Source organism: Platalea leucorodia (genome assembly GCF_965183815.1).
Source record: "Platalea leucorodia genome assembly, chromosome: 2".
In the NCBI taxonomy this organism is placed as follows: domain Eukaryota; kingdom Metazoa; phylum Chordata; class Aves; order Pelecaniformes; family Threskiornithidae; genus Platalea; species Platalea leucorodia.
This window is the reverse complement of record NC_138824.1, coordinates 73,770,707-73,787,979: the sequence shown is the minus strand read 5'-3', so window position 1 is coordinate 73,787,979 and position 17,273 is coordinate 73,770,707. Positions and strand designations below refer to the sequence as shown.

General features: G+C 43.3%; 1 protein-coding gene across 1 annotated transcript in view; it reads left to right on the top strand.

Moving 5' to 3' along the window:
* CYFIP1 (cytoplasmic FMR1 interacting protein 1) overlaps positions 1-16,716 on the top strand; it is a 78,702-nt gene extending 61,986 nt beyond the window's left edge. Inside the window, exons 25-31 of the mRNA XM_082305136.1 lie at positions 969-1,059; positions 8,934-9,064; positions 11,330-11,402; positions 12,598-12,692; positions 13,870-14,108; positions 15,016-15,163; positions 15,623-16,716. Of these exons, the coding sequence (XP_082161262.1) occupies positions 969-1,059; positions 8,934-9,064; positions 11,330-11,402; positions 12,598-12,692; positions 13,870-14,108; positions 15,016-15,163; positions 15,623-15,787 (942 nt within the window). The 3' untranslated portion in view covers positions 15,788-16,716. The remainder of the gene's footprint in view (positions 1-968; positions 1,060-8,933; positions 9,065-11,329; positions 11,403-12,597; positions 12,693-13,869; positions 14,109-15,015; positions 15,164-15,622) is intronic.
* The last annotated feature ends 557 nt before the right edge of the window (positions 16,717-17,273 follow it).

Genomic DNA, 17,273 nt, shown 5'->3' with positions numbered 1-17,273 from the left:
ATGCAGTCCTAATGCATTGCAGTTAAGTTTAAGGCAAAGAAATGGGCTTTTCCTCCCTGTCCCTGTTGCCTGTAAGGAGCATGCTGCCAAAATAATCCAACTATACTGGGGGATAGCTGTAGTTTTCATAACCTCACTTCAGACACTTGACATATTCAGCAGTTCGTTTACAGGAATTCCCACAATGTTCTAAGTATGTCTTTGACGTTCTAGAAAGGCTGGAGCCTGCTTGAAGGGGTACTATGGCCTAATCTTCAGGAAAAGAGGAAAATACAGGCATTTTTCATGGTTTGGGGTTGAGTGTTGGTTTGTTGGTTTTGGGGGAATTTTTTTTTTTATTATTTATTTACATGGTAAATCATCTCAATTCATTAAAGGTAGCACTGAATGCTTTGGCATTTATAAAGGAGGTTAAAAGGCCTGGGGGGAGGTATCCTGCTGATGCCTGATGCGGATGCTCGGATGTAGGGAGACAAGTATGAGAGGTGTCTAGTGGGAGGAAGGCCGACTGACTGTAGGCTGAGACTGTGTCTTAACTGGTAGGGACCGTGTCTTAACTGATATGTCTGGAATAGCCAGTTTGAGCTGTTACAGGCATATCTAATGCTAAGGATTTTTCTGTTGTTGCTTTTGAAAGCATTCAAATGCAACTTTTTTTACCAAAAATCTAGAAGGTGGTTAGGCAATAGCGACAGTCTGCAACAGAAGAACATGATTTCCCCTTTTTTTACCTTCCTGGCCTTAGCTGTTGTGCCACTCTTCCTGTAGCGAAAGGTGGATAATGCCAAATGAAGGGAAGTGCAACTGCATTCGTTTGAAAAACTTGCCTCTTTGAAGATGATGACTGACAGAATTAAATGCAAGATTTTTAGAGCTTGTTCAATTCATGTGTAGTTTAAACACAATTTGTTGTAAAGTTTCTTAGTTCAGTAACATTGACATGTTTACACACATCTGTTCTCTCTTAGTTACAGGGGACGATTCTTCAGTATGTCAAGACCCTAATGGAAGTGATGCCTAAGATCTGTAGGTTACCAAGACATGAGTATGGTTCTCCAGGTTAGTTCATGTTTGGTGTTAACCATAGTAGCATTAATAAGATGACACTAATCACTGTCTTCTGGATTATGTGTAGTTCTTTCTTTACCTGCCTTTCTTCTCTCTCCCAATAATCAGCACTTAGTCTTTTTTTTTTTTTTTTTCTTCTTCATAACAAGAATCATTGAATGCTGGGTTTTCTGAAAGTACCTAATAAAGTTTTAAGACTTCTATGCTTAGGGCAAATAAAAGGATGACAGTCTGTATATAGATAGCCTTACGATATAATTGATCTTGAGCTGGGATGTTCAGAATAGTTTCTATTTCTAGTCTTTCTCATAAGCATGTTGAGCTTTTCCCTCTGCAAGTTAGCCTCTCACACTTGTTCTGTTTAAATGTCTAATTGAGATAACCCTGATTCTGTGGAAAAGGCTCTATTCCCTCTTCCCTTTGCCCTTATCAAATATAAGATGAAAGGAGTGCTACTGCTGAGAGGCACACTGGTCCTGGCAGAATAGTTATGTCTGAGGCTTGTGTGGGGCGCATCTTAGCCACTTAACAGGAGGTGTGACAGTTGCAGAAGAAGAAATGACTTTGAAAGCTGCTTGCCACTATGGAGAAAATAATTGGCTAATTAGTATTTATCACATTGTTCACTGAAATTCTGAAACTGCTCCCCCCCCTTCAAAATATTCCTCCTCCGCAACTTCTAATTAACACAAATTAATCCTTCCATGTACCACCCACCTCCTGAGTATATCTTTATTTTTCCAGAGTCGCTTAGGTTTATTAAATGCCACTCCAAGTGGAATGAGGTTGGGTTTTTTTTTCTGCTTCCCACAGCTTGCTTGACGCTCATTACCAGTGTTAAATGAAATTGAGGACTTACTAAGTGTTTCCTTCCTGTTTTTCTCCCTGGAGCGTAGAAATGGATGAATCATAGTAGTTAGCAGTATAAAAATAATCTATCTGAGGTTTTTAGCCACTCATTAAGGTCTGACCGCACGAGCAGTAGGTATTCTCAAATATAGATTATGCATCACCAGGGTCTGCGATCCTGCAGGTGACATTAGGAAGCTCATAGTCTCTTACCAGAAATCCTCACCTGTAAGGAGTATTTGGCAGGAGATGCCCAGGGATTTAAGCAGAAACTTTCTCTTGAGGTTAAAAGGCAATCTATCCCATAGGAAAGGCAAAACTTTACTTCTGCGATGGTAGCCTTCACAGGATTGATTAAAACATTTTAAAATCCTTCATCACTTTCCTGTTTTGTAGAGATCACAAACTGCTTTGACCTCATATTTACTCTTGCACAAGAAATCCCATATGTTTAGATGCCTACTGTACTGAGAGAGCAGAGTAACTCGTGTATTTTTCCCGTTCTGAACTATTTTTAGCAGTGGACGCTTAATAACTTCCTGGAGAGTCTCTTCCAAGCGATGGCAGAGACAGCCTTTATAGCACTGTCATGCCGCCTCTCCCTTTCCTTTCTTAAGGCGCTAGACAGAAGATGTGTGTGGAAGCTCAGGGCACCTCCATCCCTCTCTCACATCACTGAAGAATCGCGTTGTGCTCTCTGACGCCTCTCCATCATGGCACGGTCTGCCCTTGGAGCAGCTCCGACTGATAAAGGAAAATGTTCTCTGCGATGGGGATGTGCTGTAGGTTTTAGCCCTCATCTGGCATCTCGAGAGGAACTGCCAGATTGTGGAAGGGCAGGCTCAAACCGTGCTTGATTTGAATCCCTGTCCTCTCCTTTCTGTGCTAAATTCTTCTCTGTAGCAGTCTTTGCCACACCTCGTTTACTTCCTTCACCGCAGAAAATGCAAGCTAGTACACGCCAACTGTTGTCTGTCCCCTCCTCTGCCTCCGAAAGCTTCCTGCAGAAGTTAGTAGTTGTAGTAGTAAGTCTAAGTGTTACGGAGCATGTCTGCGTGCTGCTTCTATTCTTTCATAACAAATAATTTCTTTATAATTGGCACTACCTACACATGCAGACCAAAATTGTGGTTCTGATCTACAGATTAAACATGTAGATTCTCATCTGTCTTGATGTAATATGCATTTATCAATTCAGAATGAATTTCTTGAGTCCATTCCCCATATGCAAAGTGATTTAAGTACGCTCAGTAAGTAAGCCTCTAGCTGTTTCACGCACTTCAGACTTTTCATTTGGAGAGCTTTGTTTGGACTCCGTTGATTGCAGTTCCTTGAGCCCTACATAATCAGCCCTCTAGACTTGTGGATTTCTAAACGGTGATTTATTCCTACTAAAAGGAGCAGGGTACAGACAGCGGCATCAGAGTTGTTCAGGACTCCTGTTCGCCAATGGGTTTGTTTCCATAGGAACAGTCTAAAGCAGTGGGGAACTTGCTCATCTTGTAGTCATAAAAATATTTGTCTAAAAATACATTAAGCATAAGGATTTTTAAAGGGACCTTCCAAAGTCGCTAAAGCTTTTAAAGGAATATTGGCCTGTATGAGTTTAAACTTGAAATTTCATCTTGGAAGGTAACCTTTTCTTCTGCTATTTTTCTAGTATTTGCATATGGCATTCCTGCTTTTGATAAATGAGTATTTCATGTCCTGCCACTCTGAAGTGTCATTGGACACGATGAAGAAAGTAGTTTGTCAGCTCTGCTGTGAGATGAGGCTTAGATTTTTGTCACTGGTATATCACCCTTCCAAAAGAAAGTTTATTAAAAAAAAAAAAAAGGATGAGCTTAGCAATATATAAACTTGGTGAGAAAATAGCCTATTTGTGTATTTTTTCCTACGTATAGCATTTCCATGTTTCTTCTTTAAAAAAAAAAAAAAAAAAAAAAAAGAAACAAAACACCCAGAGCTGGTGCAGGGCAAAGCACTCATTACACCAGGCCATGATCCCTTGAAATCCCATGTGTTCGCACGGCAGTTTGGGGAAGCCTCCCAGTGCCCCGTGCTGCCGGCTGCTGTGTTCCAGTCTCTCCCTGAGCCGATTTTGCTGCTGGCAACACCTTCAGAGCTGCTTCAGCACAGCAACCTGGCAAAAAACAGTCTTCCACCCCTCTTTTCTCTGGAGTATTTCGGGTCAGGGTCTAATAGGAACTGAAGCTAGCCTGGGCCGGGAAGTGTGATGAAGGGCAGTAGTGGCTAGAGGCTGCTGGGGAAGCATCTCTTGGGGCACAGCAGAAGGGCTACTAATGCTTCCCGTTATCCGAGGTTTTTGATCAAACTTGGATGAGTAGGAGAATAAGTTAATTTCTTGTTGTAGGCACGATGGCTTGAATCCTCATGGGGAAGAATAATTAAGACAATTTATTCATAGGTTTTTCCAGAAGCTGTCCATTGGAAAAAGATTTGGGAGGGAATCACAGACTATTTGAAAGAATTTGGGGGCAACCCAAATCACCTAGATGATTGCAAAAGGGCGGTAAGGACTGATTAGATACGCAGAACAATAGGATATTTCTTGCAAAATAAACACAGTGCACAGGCTCCGTGATCATAATTCCCAGATACATGTATACGCTTAAACCTTACAAACATTTCTGTTGAAAGGAATGGCATGACTGCTGATATGCAGAGTTAATGATGTCTCTTGGGAGCCAAAGAAGTATTTGTAGCTACAGTTTGAAGGTCCTAACAATAGTGAAGTCAGTACTCTGCAGAAAATAATCCGTAACACAACTATACCAAGAATTATATTCAAGATCTAGTTTGTTGTTAGCCAGCAATTCAGTTCTAGAATTAATAGCCAATTTTTGTCTGTACCCCTTAGGTACCAGAATTGTTACAAGCTCTGGAACACATCTGATTTGAGTGTGGGTGTGAAGATTGTTTTATAGAAAATGAAAGATTGTTTTATAGAAAATGAAAGGTGCCCAAAGTGAAGAAATCCAACCAGCTTTGTGTTGCATGTGTTGATTTGGTCTGAGTTCCTAGATTAATTAGTGTACAGGCTGCACAGCTGAAACTTGGCATCTGCTGTTTGAGTGCTGTTGCGAGAGGATTTTGGAAGCAGAGATGGAACCTAATCCTTTACTAATCTTCTGTACTTCACTGGATCTATTTTAATTCAACGCCCTTTGCTTTTGTTGAGATCTGTGTAAATCAGAAACTAGGATTATAAGATTGATTATTATGACACCTAACATCATCCTATCTGCAGGAATAGAGGGGTTTAGTTAAAATTATTTTCTTGAAGAGAAGGAGCAAAAAGCCTTGATTCATTTGCCTTGCAAAATGCTATGTGTATATATAACTAATACAGTAACTTATGAATTGCACCCACAAATAAAATCAGGGGAAAGAGGAAGGTTACATGCAGTTAAGTGAAATTAACTTTCTTGAGATACTGGTTCTTTTTCCAGGGCTTTGGTATGCATGTGTAGTCTTTCATAAAAATACAGTTCTGTGTACTGCATGGTATAAGGAGGTGTAGTTGGGAATGCCGTTGTTCAAACATTAATGAAAACATGATGATGTATTTCTGCCACAGGACTCCACTGGGGAGCAGATCGTGCTTTCAGTGTCATTTCTGTTCCATCAAAAACAGGCTATGTAGCTCTGTAAGCTTTCATCTGTTTTGCTGGTAAATCAAGCCCTTCATCTAAGGGGAAGCAGTGTGCTGTTGATAGCCGCCTTTGGAACAACTGCATGATAAATACTGGGTGTCAGATTTTCAAAATAATGGCACAATTTGTTCATGAATGCATGTGTGTGGGAGTGTGTATTTATATATCAGTATATGGTGACTGGGGACTTGGGTGAAGAAATAAGGATCTTTGTTAAGGACTTTGAGAGGAACTCTGTAACTTGGAGTGACTATAAAAGAGAATATGTAATTTTTATGATATGAACCTCAAGCTGCTTTGACTTCTGCTATCCTGCTGCTTTTGGGTGGACTTGCTGTCTGCTTTGGTTTCAACCACGCCTTCAGTATGAGCTCCTTGTTGCCGGTCACAGTCCTCTGTGCTGCTCCTGGTTTCTCTCTGTGCCATCCTGCTCCTTTATATTTGCTGTAGGTGATGTGGATTATTCTCAGGATTTCACTTCAGAGCTGCCCATATAACATTGATAAAATTTTCTCGACATTGTTCCAGGCATCAGTCTCTTTTCTGAAACTCCCCACAAAATCCATAGGCTGGGCAGGGGATTGGGAGAGTCTGATACACACGCACACCTCTCCCGCTGCCTTTCCATCCCCTTCATGACCAATGGTTGTTTTGATGTTGTGGTAGCAGAATCGTCCTTGCTGCTCTGCTCAGCTTCTGTTTCTCACCACATCGCTCCCCACTCACCATACAAGAGAAAGGGAAAAACGTCCCTGTGTCTGTCCTTGTCGCCAATATCCTGTTTGCTCGGGTGGTGCTTTCTCGCCATGGTAACTATGTGGAGAAGTCTACAGTTAGTCGCTGTGTTTCAAGGAGCCTTCCAGCCCTTCTGTTGGTTCACCATCAATCTCTCTGTACGTGCCATGGATACTAAGGCATTGGTAGATATTCTAGGTTGACTTCCTCTATGGCACAGACCTAAGTCCAGCATAACGCAATGGACTTTTGCTTCCAGAAGGGTGTCCAGTCTTGGTATGAGGCAAGTATTTAACTTGACTTCTAGCAGTTGATCCTTAGAAGACCTTTCTTGCTAGGCATGGAAGCCCTTTCATCAACAGAGAAAAAAAGACAAAGGAAATACTGGGGCGTGTAACTAAAGCACACTGTGGAGTTGTGGTAAAGCTTGCCTCAGTGCCCTCACTCTGCATTTTTTTTCTTAGCATCAAAAATTTTTTGTGAAAAATTTTCTGCCGTATTAATCTGCCTTTTCAACCTCATCTTTAAAATAGGAATCCCAGTATTCAGCACTGCAGCATCTCATTGCCATGGCGGGCAGGTGTGTTTAAACAACAAACACAAGTGCTCACTGCTGCTCAGACACCTGGGAATTGCCATTGGCCTTTACACCACCCTGTTGGATGTACACCAACAGTCTTTTTGCAGAGCTTTTTCATTACGTGGTCTCCATGTTATGGAAAGGGGGGGGTGGGTGATGTGCTGGTATGACTTACTTGCTTTTTAGCTAGATTTAAATGTGTTTTCCTTTGAAAAGCAAGCACTTGTTACATCTGACCTATCTCCATTAGTTTTTCAGTTCTGCTTTTCTATTGAGTCACTAAACTACTCAAGTTAGTTAGAAATTTATCTCCACTGGATGTGTGTGGGAACACTCATTTACTGCAAATTTTCTGTTGAAAAACAGTTCTTTGAGATGTAACAGAGCCAGCCCTGCATCCCCTCGCCATGCACTTTATTGATGTTTTGTGTTACTAATTTTAATGATGCGAGGCTTTCTGTAGAAGTGTGTAGGTTAGCTGTACAGTCCTTCCTTCACTGTACGTTTTCACATTCCTCTGCTAATTTGAGGGATTTCCTTGGCATAGATACGCTCCAGGCTGTATTTTATGTTTGCGCGCTCCCCTCTCAGCCATTGCCCTGCTGGGTAAATACCGAAGTCTAATCTCCTGCCTGGGAAGTGTTCGTCAGCTGCACCCAAGGAACACATGGGAAGGTGGGGGGGGGCATTGGTGCTCACTTTCCTTGTCTCCTCTCAATTGCTTAAGATGCGATTGGGTGGAGATTTAAATGTGTGACTTAATTCGGTGTAATGGAAATGAACTGCCGTACGTAGCACACAATTTGAAAGCTTTGCATGATGTATTTTCTTCTGTCATCAGTCGAGGTTTTTGCTGCCTTCTTAAAAGGGCCGGGCTTGTGCAGACAGATGGAAAAATGCTGATAAAAATTAACCTGTAAAAAGTCTGACCTACTGCAGTTCTCTGCTCTTCCTCACCCATCCTGCGCATGGCTTTAACCTCCGCGGTGCTGACCAGATTGGGTCCCCGCGGAAGCTGCCAAGCGCAAGGTCTCCTGGGCTTGTCTCTAACCAAGGGACTGCACAACCTTTCTGGAGCTTGAGGGAAGGAGCTGGAAATCCACCAGCGTGTTAAGCGTCACCGTTGTTTGCGAGAGCTTTGGTGGAAAAGACATATGTTTATGTAAATTACATGTTTTTAAGATCATAGTTTAGCTGTTTTTTAACAGCTTTTGGAAAAACTTTGACAGAAACAATGTTCTGACTATGCTTGTCAGCAGCATCTGATGTACCCTTGCCAGCAGAGCTTGACTTGTGATTCCTATATTTAATTGTTTTGTGAGGTTGCAGATCACCTCTGGCTGTCTGTGGCACCGTCAGAGTCGTAGCCTGACACCACCCCCGTTCCCTGTCGCTTTTGCGCTTTGCTCCTTGCTGGCTCTGTCATCCTTGAAAACAACAGCTGTGATTGAACGTGTCGAGTGGTGCAGCAGGGTGGGGACAGAGGCTGGAACAGGACTAACAGCAGACGAGAGCCCTGGTCTCTCTTCCTGACCCTGGAAATTATTTTCTTACCTCTTGCACTGGCTCCCTTTTCTAGGAGTGAGAAGCTAGGCACTCCATTTTGCATGATATATCCAGTTAAAAAGGTCAGCACACCACTGGCTTAACACTTAATAACCTCTGATTTTTAATGTATTTAAATACTGCTCCTTTCAGTTTCCTCTAGGCGGCACCTCTGGAGATAAGAAATCTCATGTGCTGATACATGGAGAGAAAACTATAAACCTGCACCCTTGGTTAGTTGTGCTCTCATACAGTATATCTACACACATTCAGTGGAAGCTTTGAATAGGCAAATTAGTTAGAAAATTGGAGTGCTTTTGAGGCAGAAAGAAAAATTAGTCCTGATCTGTATGACTCTTATCCACATGACCAGAATCTTTTGTCTGCTTTCCCAAGGTAACAGGTGTGCCTGTGTGATCATCACTAAATTTCATTCTGGCTCCTGAGATTTAATTTTTTTGCTTCTCTCTTGATTTCAGGTATCTTGGAGTTTTTTCACCATCAGTTGAAGGACATTGTTGAATATGCAGAACTGAAGACTGTCTGCTTCCAGAATTTGCGGGAAGTGGGAAATGCCGTCCTGTTTTGCCTCCTCATCGAACAGAGTCTGGTAGGTGCCTGCTGTGCTAGTTGAAAACCCATCTGTCTCTCAAAATGTACTCTCAAATTTTGTTACTAACGTCATAAATAACAAGGTTGAAATCTGCAAGTTTGCTATTGCTGATGGACAGATGGGTAGAAACAGTTCCTTGCTCTGATCTCTTACAGTCATGCAGGGCCTTTCATGTCTGGCAGATAACAGGGATGCCTGACTTTGCTGGGTGAGAGACATGGCCTCGTGTACGGTACCTGAGGAGGAAATATTATGACCTTCATCATAAATTACGGTCAAATGTAGTATTCCTGCAGTCGGTCACAAGGTGGCTACCCTCTTTATGTCAATGAGTTGTGCATCTGGTACTGTCATTTTCCTTCCCTGTTTGTCATTCCTGTTGTCGTCTGAAACATCACAAAGTTAACGTGGACTTCTTGGACATCCTTCTTGCTGCTAGGATGGCTGACAGTGGCGCCCGCTCTGCCAGATATTCATCTGTCCTTGTTTGGACACGTTTCACAGCTTCGTTCAGTCTTTCAGCTGCTTCCTATATGCCTAGCCTCTACCTTTCAGCATGCGAAGCTGCCCGCTGCTGAGGGCATGGTGCTGCAATTGCTCTTTGTCCTTACCTCTCCTTTTCTTTTCCCACTCTTCTTTCACATTATACAATCTGCTGTTCAAACAAAATGGCCAGACGTGTAATTTCTTTGTCTTCATGCTTTTGGGTGCTTACAAAGGGGAAAGTGAGCATTGCTTATGGGCCAGAAAAGCAACGGGTGTGCTGTTTTCCATTTCTTTATCTCATCGTGCATTTGAGATGTGGGTGGGGAGTCTCTCCCCTGCCTGTGCGTACGGGGTGCTCTGCCCATGCTGTGCAAGCCTACGCTGCCGCTGAGGCTGGGCTGCCCATCACGTAGCGATCTTTGCTGATTGCGAACCAGCTACATCATTTCCTCAGCAAGCTGGCTGGGGGCCTGCCGTTGCCCAAAAATAAATCCTTGCATAAGACTCCTCCTCTAGGGTGTATTAAAGCTGTTGATATCAGATAAGGTAACAAAGACATGCTGTTCCTCAGAGTACTGTTTGTGGTGTTAGAGGATCCCTCCCGTGTGGTGGAGAGCAACTGGAGGGCTAGGTGACAAGCAGTAAACCCGTATTCAGTAATGGGGTAGCTGAAACAAAACGAGAAACTGGATTACTTTGGATTCAGGCTAACAGGGCACATGGTGGAAGGCCAGGCCAGCGAGGGCCTACCGGCGTGACACCAGTGTTGGAGGTACCTCCTCTGGGACACCACCTTGGTGACAGTTTCTAGTAATGCACCCCTGCTCGCTGCCTCTCTTCTTGTTTTTGCCCTCAGCGGCGCCCCGATGTCCTGCCACGTATTTCAGTATTTTCCCATTGTGGCCGCCTATCATGACTAAACGAGACTTGAACCCGGTGCAAAATGTAGGTCTGTAGTGCGTTTCTGCTAGTGGGTGGGTCTTGTTAATCTCGACTGCCTAGCACAGGCATTTTCACGGTGTTGACATCAAGGAATTAGACCTGGGAAAGGCACATGAGCCCCGGTACTCTGGCTGTGCCGAGAGTATGGCTGATGAACATATCTTCTAATACTACCGCTGAGGGACTACAAATGAGCAGGGCCTCTGCCCGAAAAATGAAGAGAGAGGCTTAGTAATGTCATGCGTCTGCTTCTGGTAATATCTGCATTTTCTCTGCACGTGCATACAGCAGGCAAGAAACAGGAGACATCTGTCTTCCTTTCCCCCATCCCTAAAGATGTAAAATACTTCCTGAGAGGTGGTTCACTGCTGCTGCCATGTGTCTCAGCCCTCCTGGAGGGGAGATGTGCCTGCCACGATAGATAACGGGTTGTGGGAATAGCATTGGTAAAAATAACCAAGCGGTGAGTCATCTTCACCCCTCTGTTTGTCTGCGCAGGAGCCGTCTGCCGCTTTCATACCAAAATTACTCATTCTGCATTAGTCTTTTTAATAAATACCCTGTCCTTTACAAACTGCCAGCTGAGGGTGGGAGGAGAGCTGCTGGGGTTTATTTGGGAATCCAAAGTAACCTGGTGAAATCAAATCGTCTTTGGGAGCGATCCCATGAGGAGAGCGATGGTTCGGAGCGGCTCCGTGCGCTGGCGGCGGAGGCTGGCTGCCCTCTGGTGTTTCTGCGACGGCATCGGCGTGCTTTTGGAAGGCTGTTTTGGGGATCTGGTGTGGTCTGGGGACTCTTCGGTCCTAAATGCCTCTCGTTTCCTTCTTGTTCCAGTCCCTGGAGGAAGTGTGTGACCTGTTGCACGCGGCGCCATTCCAGAATATCCTGCCCAGAGTTCACGTCAAAGGTATTGGCTAAGTGAAAACCCTTTCCTTGGGTAATGCTTTCCACTTGTCTTGCCTGCCGCTGTGGTTTCGGTGACGGTCCCCAGCCATCCTTTACGCCACTGCTGTTAATTATGGGACAGAGGTAACAGATTCAGGCCTGTTTGCCTGGCTGAAAAATATGTGCTTCTTAGCGAGGCTCAGTGCAAATTACAAGAGGAAGAGGAGGAATGCTGTGACAGGGAAAAGTGGGATGGATAACCCAGGGCAGTATTATCCCGCTATGCGGATATGGCGAGAGGCTTTTCCGAAGGTGCTGTTTAGCTTACGTGATTGTCAGTTAAATGGGGTGGGCTTGATCATACAGGGTGTAGGAAGTCTGTCAGCAGAGTAAGTAAATAGAAGTGGCGCCTGGTCCCAGTAGACTTTTCACATGCCTTTTTACTAAACTGGGCATGCAGCAGTGAGCGTTTGCAGGATTGCTTCCTCTGGTATCTGCTTTCCTCATCCTTCATCATCGGAAAGTGACCTTTTTTCCCCCCCCTCATGCTTCTCTTGTTTCTGTGTTGCTCCTCTGTCTCCTTTCCTTTCCGTTTCTCGCTGCCAGAGCAGCTGATTTGTTCTGCTCAGAGAAATCCCGTCAGCTGAAAATCTTGGAGAATATTTCCAGACTCACCGTCGCTACTTGCATCTCTGCATAAAACGAACCAGACCATTGTAAACAGTATTTTCCCATTTGCTGGAGAACATTTCCTGCTTGCCACTGATGAGGGGGTGCCAACTGCTTTTTAAGCCTTGTTACACACAGAATTCCGCCCTCGTTATGCCCCACCTTCTAGAGACAAGCATTTTATGTATGATAAGGACAATTTAATTGGTTTAGTGCAAGTGGGAGGTGAATGTGTTAGCAGCAGCAGCATAATAAAGCCTTATATTTGGTCTTCAATTTAGTTAATTAAATGTATTCTACTACAAATCCTTAGTTTCTTTTTGTTTGCACATACAATGCAACATTTTAAAATATAAATATCTATTTTTCTAAAAGCACATTGAAGATTAACCAATTATTTAGACCTGTACAAATAACTTACCCAGTTTTCTACTGCACTGAATAAAGATTGTGTAAAAACAAGAACTTTCTTGCTTAATTTCAATTTATAAAATTAAGTCAGCTACCAATTAAATGAATCAGTGCTCTCTTTTATTTTTTTCTTTCAGAGGGTGAAAGACTCGATGCTAAAATGAAGAGACTAGAATCAAAATATGCTCCACTACATTTGGTTCCTCTAATTGAAAGACTAGGAACACCCCAGGTAATCTCTCTTATTTGTGACAGAGGCAATTCAAGAAATTTCTGAGCACTAGAAAGCCTGTCCTTTCACACCTGCTGACAGCTGTGTCAGAACTTCAACCTGCACATCCCGCTTGTTCACACCACAGGATTTTTTTCCAGATCCACGGAGCTGGTAAAGCTGTTAAAGCTCAAAAGTTTAAAACACTTGAGATTGGGGTGGAATTGATGTGTTTTGGGGAAAATGCTAGTTTTTGTGTATGTTGCTATGTGATACCCTCTCAGTGTAAGGGCCAATCTGGGAGGTCCTGGTGCAAATTCCACCAAAAGCAATCAGTTTTCTTGTGCACGTATATATATATATATATATATATTTTAAAACAATTTATTCCTCTCTCAGCCAGATGATTAGAAACTCTTAGAAAATGAGCTGAGTTGAGCTTTCCAGGAAACACAGTGATCAAAGAGAACATTCTTGAACTGCCTTTGCAGCTTCAGCGCCATTTTCCTTTCTCTCGGTGTGAGGGGTACGTTAATTCCCTGCTAACCGTAGCAGTTTACAAATGATTGAGATGTGAAGAGAAACTAAGAGCAGAGTGCTCTGAAGCAGACTTCAGACTGCTTTTGTCTTCGTATGTGCTGCAGCTCGGTAGGTGCTGTTGCGCCGTAGGAGAGAGCTCTCAATGGGATGGCACAAGCTGGGACGAGCCCTGACCGGCCTTGCCGTTTATGAGTTTTGTCCGAGCCTGTTTGTGCTGCCTTTGGAGCTTTCCCGTCTCGAACAGCAGCAGCTGAGGGACTTACGCAGGAGGCGCAGGCAGGAGTTACTGCCTGTACCAGCAGCAGAGCACTGAACGCTTTGATTTTGCGTTCTGCCTCCATTCAGGCAAAGAATTCTTTAAACTCCCCTGGGACTAGTCCAGGATTAGCATTACTGCAGTTAGCGTTACTTACTTTCAAGCCTCTCTGCTTGAAAAGGCTTTTACAATTGTCTCTGACTGTTTTTTCCACTGAACTGAACCCCATGTTAGTGGCCTCTGACCTCACTTGAAGTCAGGAGAAATATCTCGTACAACAAACCAAGTGAAACTGAAAAACATGTTGTTGCTTTGTTTTGTTTTGTTTTGTTTTTTTTAAATAAAGTCTTGTGGTCAAGTGGCTTTTACCAGGATTTTGCACTTTCTTTCTCTCCGCCTTAGCAAATAGCCATCGCAAGGGAAGGGGACTTGCTGACCAAGGAACGCCTCTGCTGCGGCCTGTCCATGTTTGAGGTTATCCTGACGAGGATCCGCTCCTTCCTGGACGACCCCATCTGGCGGGGGCCCCTGCCCAGCAATGGGGTGATGCACGTGGACGAGTGCGTGGAATTCCATCGCCTCTGGAGCGCCATGCAGTTCGTCTACTGCATCCCCGTGGGAACGCACGAGTTCACTGTGGAGTACGTACGGCCAGCTGCCGGCGGGCAACAGTCCTGCGCTTGTCCTCCCTGTAACTGGCGGGGGGGGGCCTAGAATGGCGGCGTTTGTTTGCCGGTCTGCAAAAGCTTAGTGCGAAAACAAGGGGAAGTGCTGAGACCTCGGGGAGGGGCTCATAATCCATGAACACAGATATTACTGTATCTTTAACAAAAATAACCCTCTATTTTAAGTACTACTGCCACTGTATAACGAACAATCCCACGACAAACAGGCCCTAGCACACGTCTTTCAACAGTAGTCAGCCCCCTACGGATGCTGAACTTAAATAAAACAGCTGAAGATTGGTGCATGTATTTCTAACAAGTATTTTCTTCTCTGAATTAAGAGCAAGAATGAGCGCTTGGAAGTTAACATGATTAACATGAGTTAACCAGGAGCGGTAGTTCTTGGTTTTGTTAATTTTTATGAAATCCTTATTTTGAAAAACTGTTGAGCTGTTACGTGCTTTTCACTGAGCAATTGTGGAGGCAACAGCGTAGGGCGTTTGCTGCCTTTCTTGCCTGCAGCCCAAAGGAGCAGAGCGGTGTTGAATTCCCAGTTTGTTTTCTTTGAAAGTGTTGTTTCCTTTGAAAATGAGATGTAATGCCGCTGGAGTCTATGGGGAGTAAATGTTTTTGGAGTAACTCTAAGGTGTGTAAAACTGGGGGGGTTCTGTTCTTTTGTTAAGCATCCATTTGCATCGCTTGTGGTATCTGGAAAGAGAACTTAATTTACTAGATTTTGCAGTATTTTCTAGATTAATGTCTACGTATTCTAGAGCGATATATATGTAGTTTAGTGGAAAGGTCGATTACTGAGCGTTTCCAGCGGAGGTGTTTCTGGAGACGTCGGTGACGCGCGCTTTACGTGGTGCGTTTCCCGTTTCAGGCAGTGCTTTGGGGACGGCTTGCACTGGGCTGGCTGCATGATCATCGTGCTTTTGGGGCAGCAGCGCCGCTTCGATGTGTTGGATTTCTGCTACCACCTGTTGAAAGTCCAAAAGCATGATGGCAAGGATGAGGTTATAAAGAACGTGGTGAGTTGAAAACATCTGTTGTGTATTCGCTGTAGTAATAAAGACGACGATAAATCAGAGCTGTTTGTACTTGGATGCAGGGTAGATGTAGCAATCGCCTTTTAGAACGAAATGCTGAAAACGAGGGCACCGGGGTCTTTAGGAAGAAAAGACTAAGGCATTGGTACTGGAGTTTGAAGACTGGTCAGTGAGAATTCCGATTTCCTGAATATGTGAGATTTTCTTAATGCTTTCCATCTCATATACGTGCGTTCAGATTATGACAAGGCTGCTGTAAATCGCCCTGTTTTGTACAAAAAGCAGCACTGTCAAAAACCAACGTGCACCTGGGATTTTCACCAGATTAGCGGTGGAAGGGAAACATTTGTAACATTGCTGGGAGAGGTAACAGCATTTGCGCCTAAGGCTTTTTATCTCCAAAGCTAATTCCTGTGTGTCTGGTTTTTTTGATGTTTGCAGCCTTTGAAGAAAATGGTTGAGAGAATTCGCAAGTTCCAGATTCTGAATGATGAAATAATTGCTATTTTGGACAAGTATTTGAAGTCTGGTGATGGAGAGAGCACACCCGTCGAACACGTGCGCTGCTTCCAGCCACCTATTCATCAGTCCCTTGCCAGCAACTAGACTTCCCACCTAATGATACTTTTTGCACCTATTTAGGCTAAAAGTATGAGAAAGGAGAGGGAAAAAAAACCAAAACAAACAAAACAAACCACAAAACATACCAACAGTTTTAAGGAATACTCTCACCTGCATTTTTCAGTCTGCCTGTGCCATTTGGGTGGTGCACTGTTCTCTTCAGTCTCCAAGCACAGTAACTGTATACAATCTATACTTATTTTTCTAGACTAAGATTTTATACACTTTGATTAAAAACCTGCGACTGTAAAAGATTTTTGAAATCTCTTTGCATTCCTGTACTGAGGTGGCCATTTTAGACTGGACTGGCATAATTTCCCCCCAAAGCTATCAAAATAATAGCTGTGGAGGGTAAGAAACTGGCTTCTGTAGAAAAAAATCTTTAGAAATCAATTACTAATTGTTTGTATTAGAGCATTAATTGCTTAATTAGCCTTTATTAAAAAAAAAAACAACCAACAAACTCTGCTGGTGCTTTGTGAATAATTTTTCTAGTCAGTTGATTATTTTTCCTGTTTGCAAAACTATTCTCTGAGATCAGTAATTATGGAAATGAAGGCTAATTAAGGTGACTTTCAAAATTATTTAACATGGAGGTGACTGATAGTATTCTGATCTTTTCAAAAGGCAGTAGTTTGATTGATTAGAATGGGGACTGTTTACTTTTTCCTAATGAGAGCTTCTAACACAACTTATGTTTTGGTTGGAGATGCCTACCTGTGTACCAAAATACACATTTACAAGCGATAAGGAATTCTTGTTTATGAGAATCTGGAGTACAGTGATCAGGTGTAATCTATCCCAGTACATAAGCTCTAATGATGTTAATAATGATTTACTTATGGAAAGTATTTGTTTAATGATACTTACTGTATTATGCAAACACCGCATCAGTAAAATTGTTTGTAAAACTTTGCAACGGTAAAACTTGAATTTTCAAGCAACCTGTTCAGCCCAAAGTAGCAACTCCTGCTTGCTCACTGCAGGGTCCTAACGGAGCTTTTCAGTGGTGTTGGACAGTCAGTCAGCTGTTAGGATCAACCCCAAACTATTTTCCCAAAACAAACGTGAGTGAAGGTGGCTGGAACAGACACAGATGGATAATGACACGTTTTACCCAGGACATGGATTTCTGGAGATGTTGTTTGGTTACTGTTTGTAACCCTTAGTGTGAAACCAAGGCGGCATCCCTTTGAGAACCCTTTTTTCTCCCTTCCCTCTTACTAGTTCAAGGTTAGGTCACAGCCCATCTTTTCTCCTGCTCAGCTCTTTTCAGCTGTTCCACAGCAACGGAATGAAGTCCAGTGATGGGTAGGAATGAGCGCCTGGCAGAGGAGGTAGGCAGGAGATGAGGAATGCGCAGGTCCTGGGCTGGCAGGGAACTGGATTTTGAAGAAAGAAATTAACTGAAATTCCTCAGCAAAGCAGAGGATAGAGATTTGCCAGGCAATCTACAAGCAAATTTCCACTA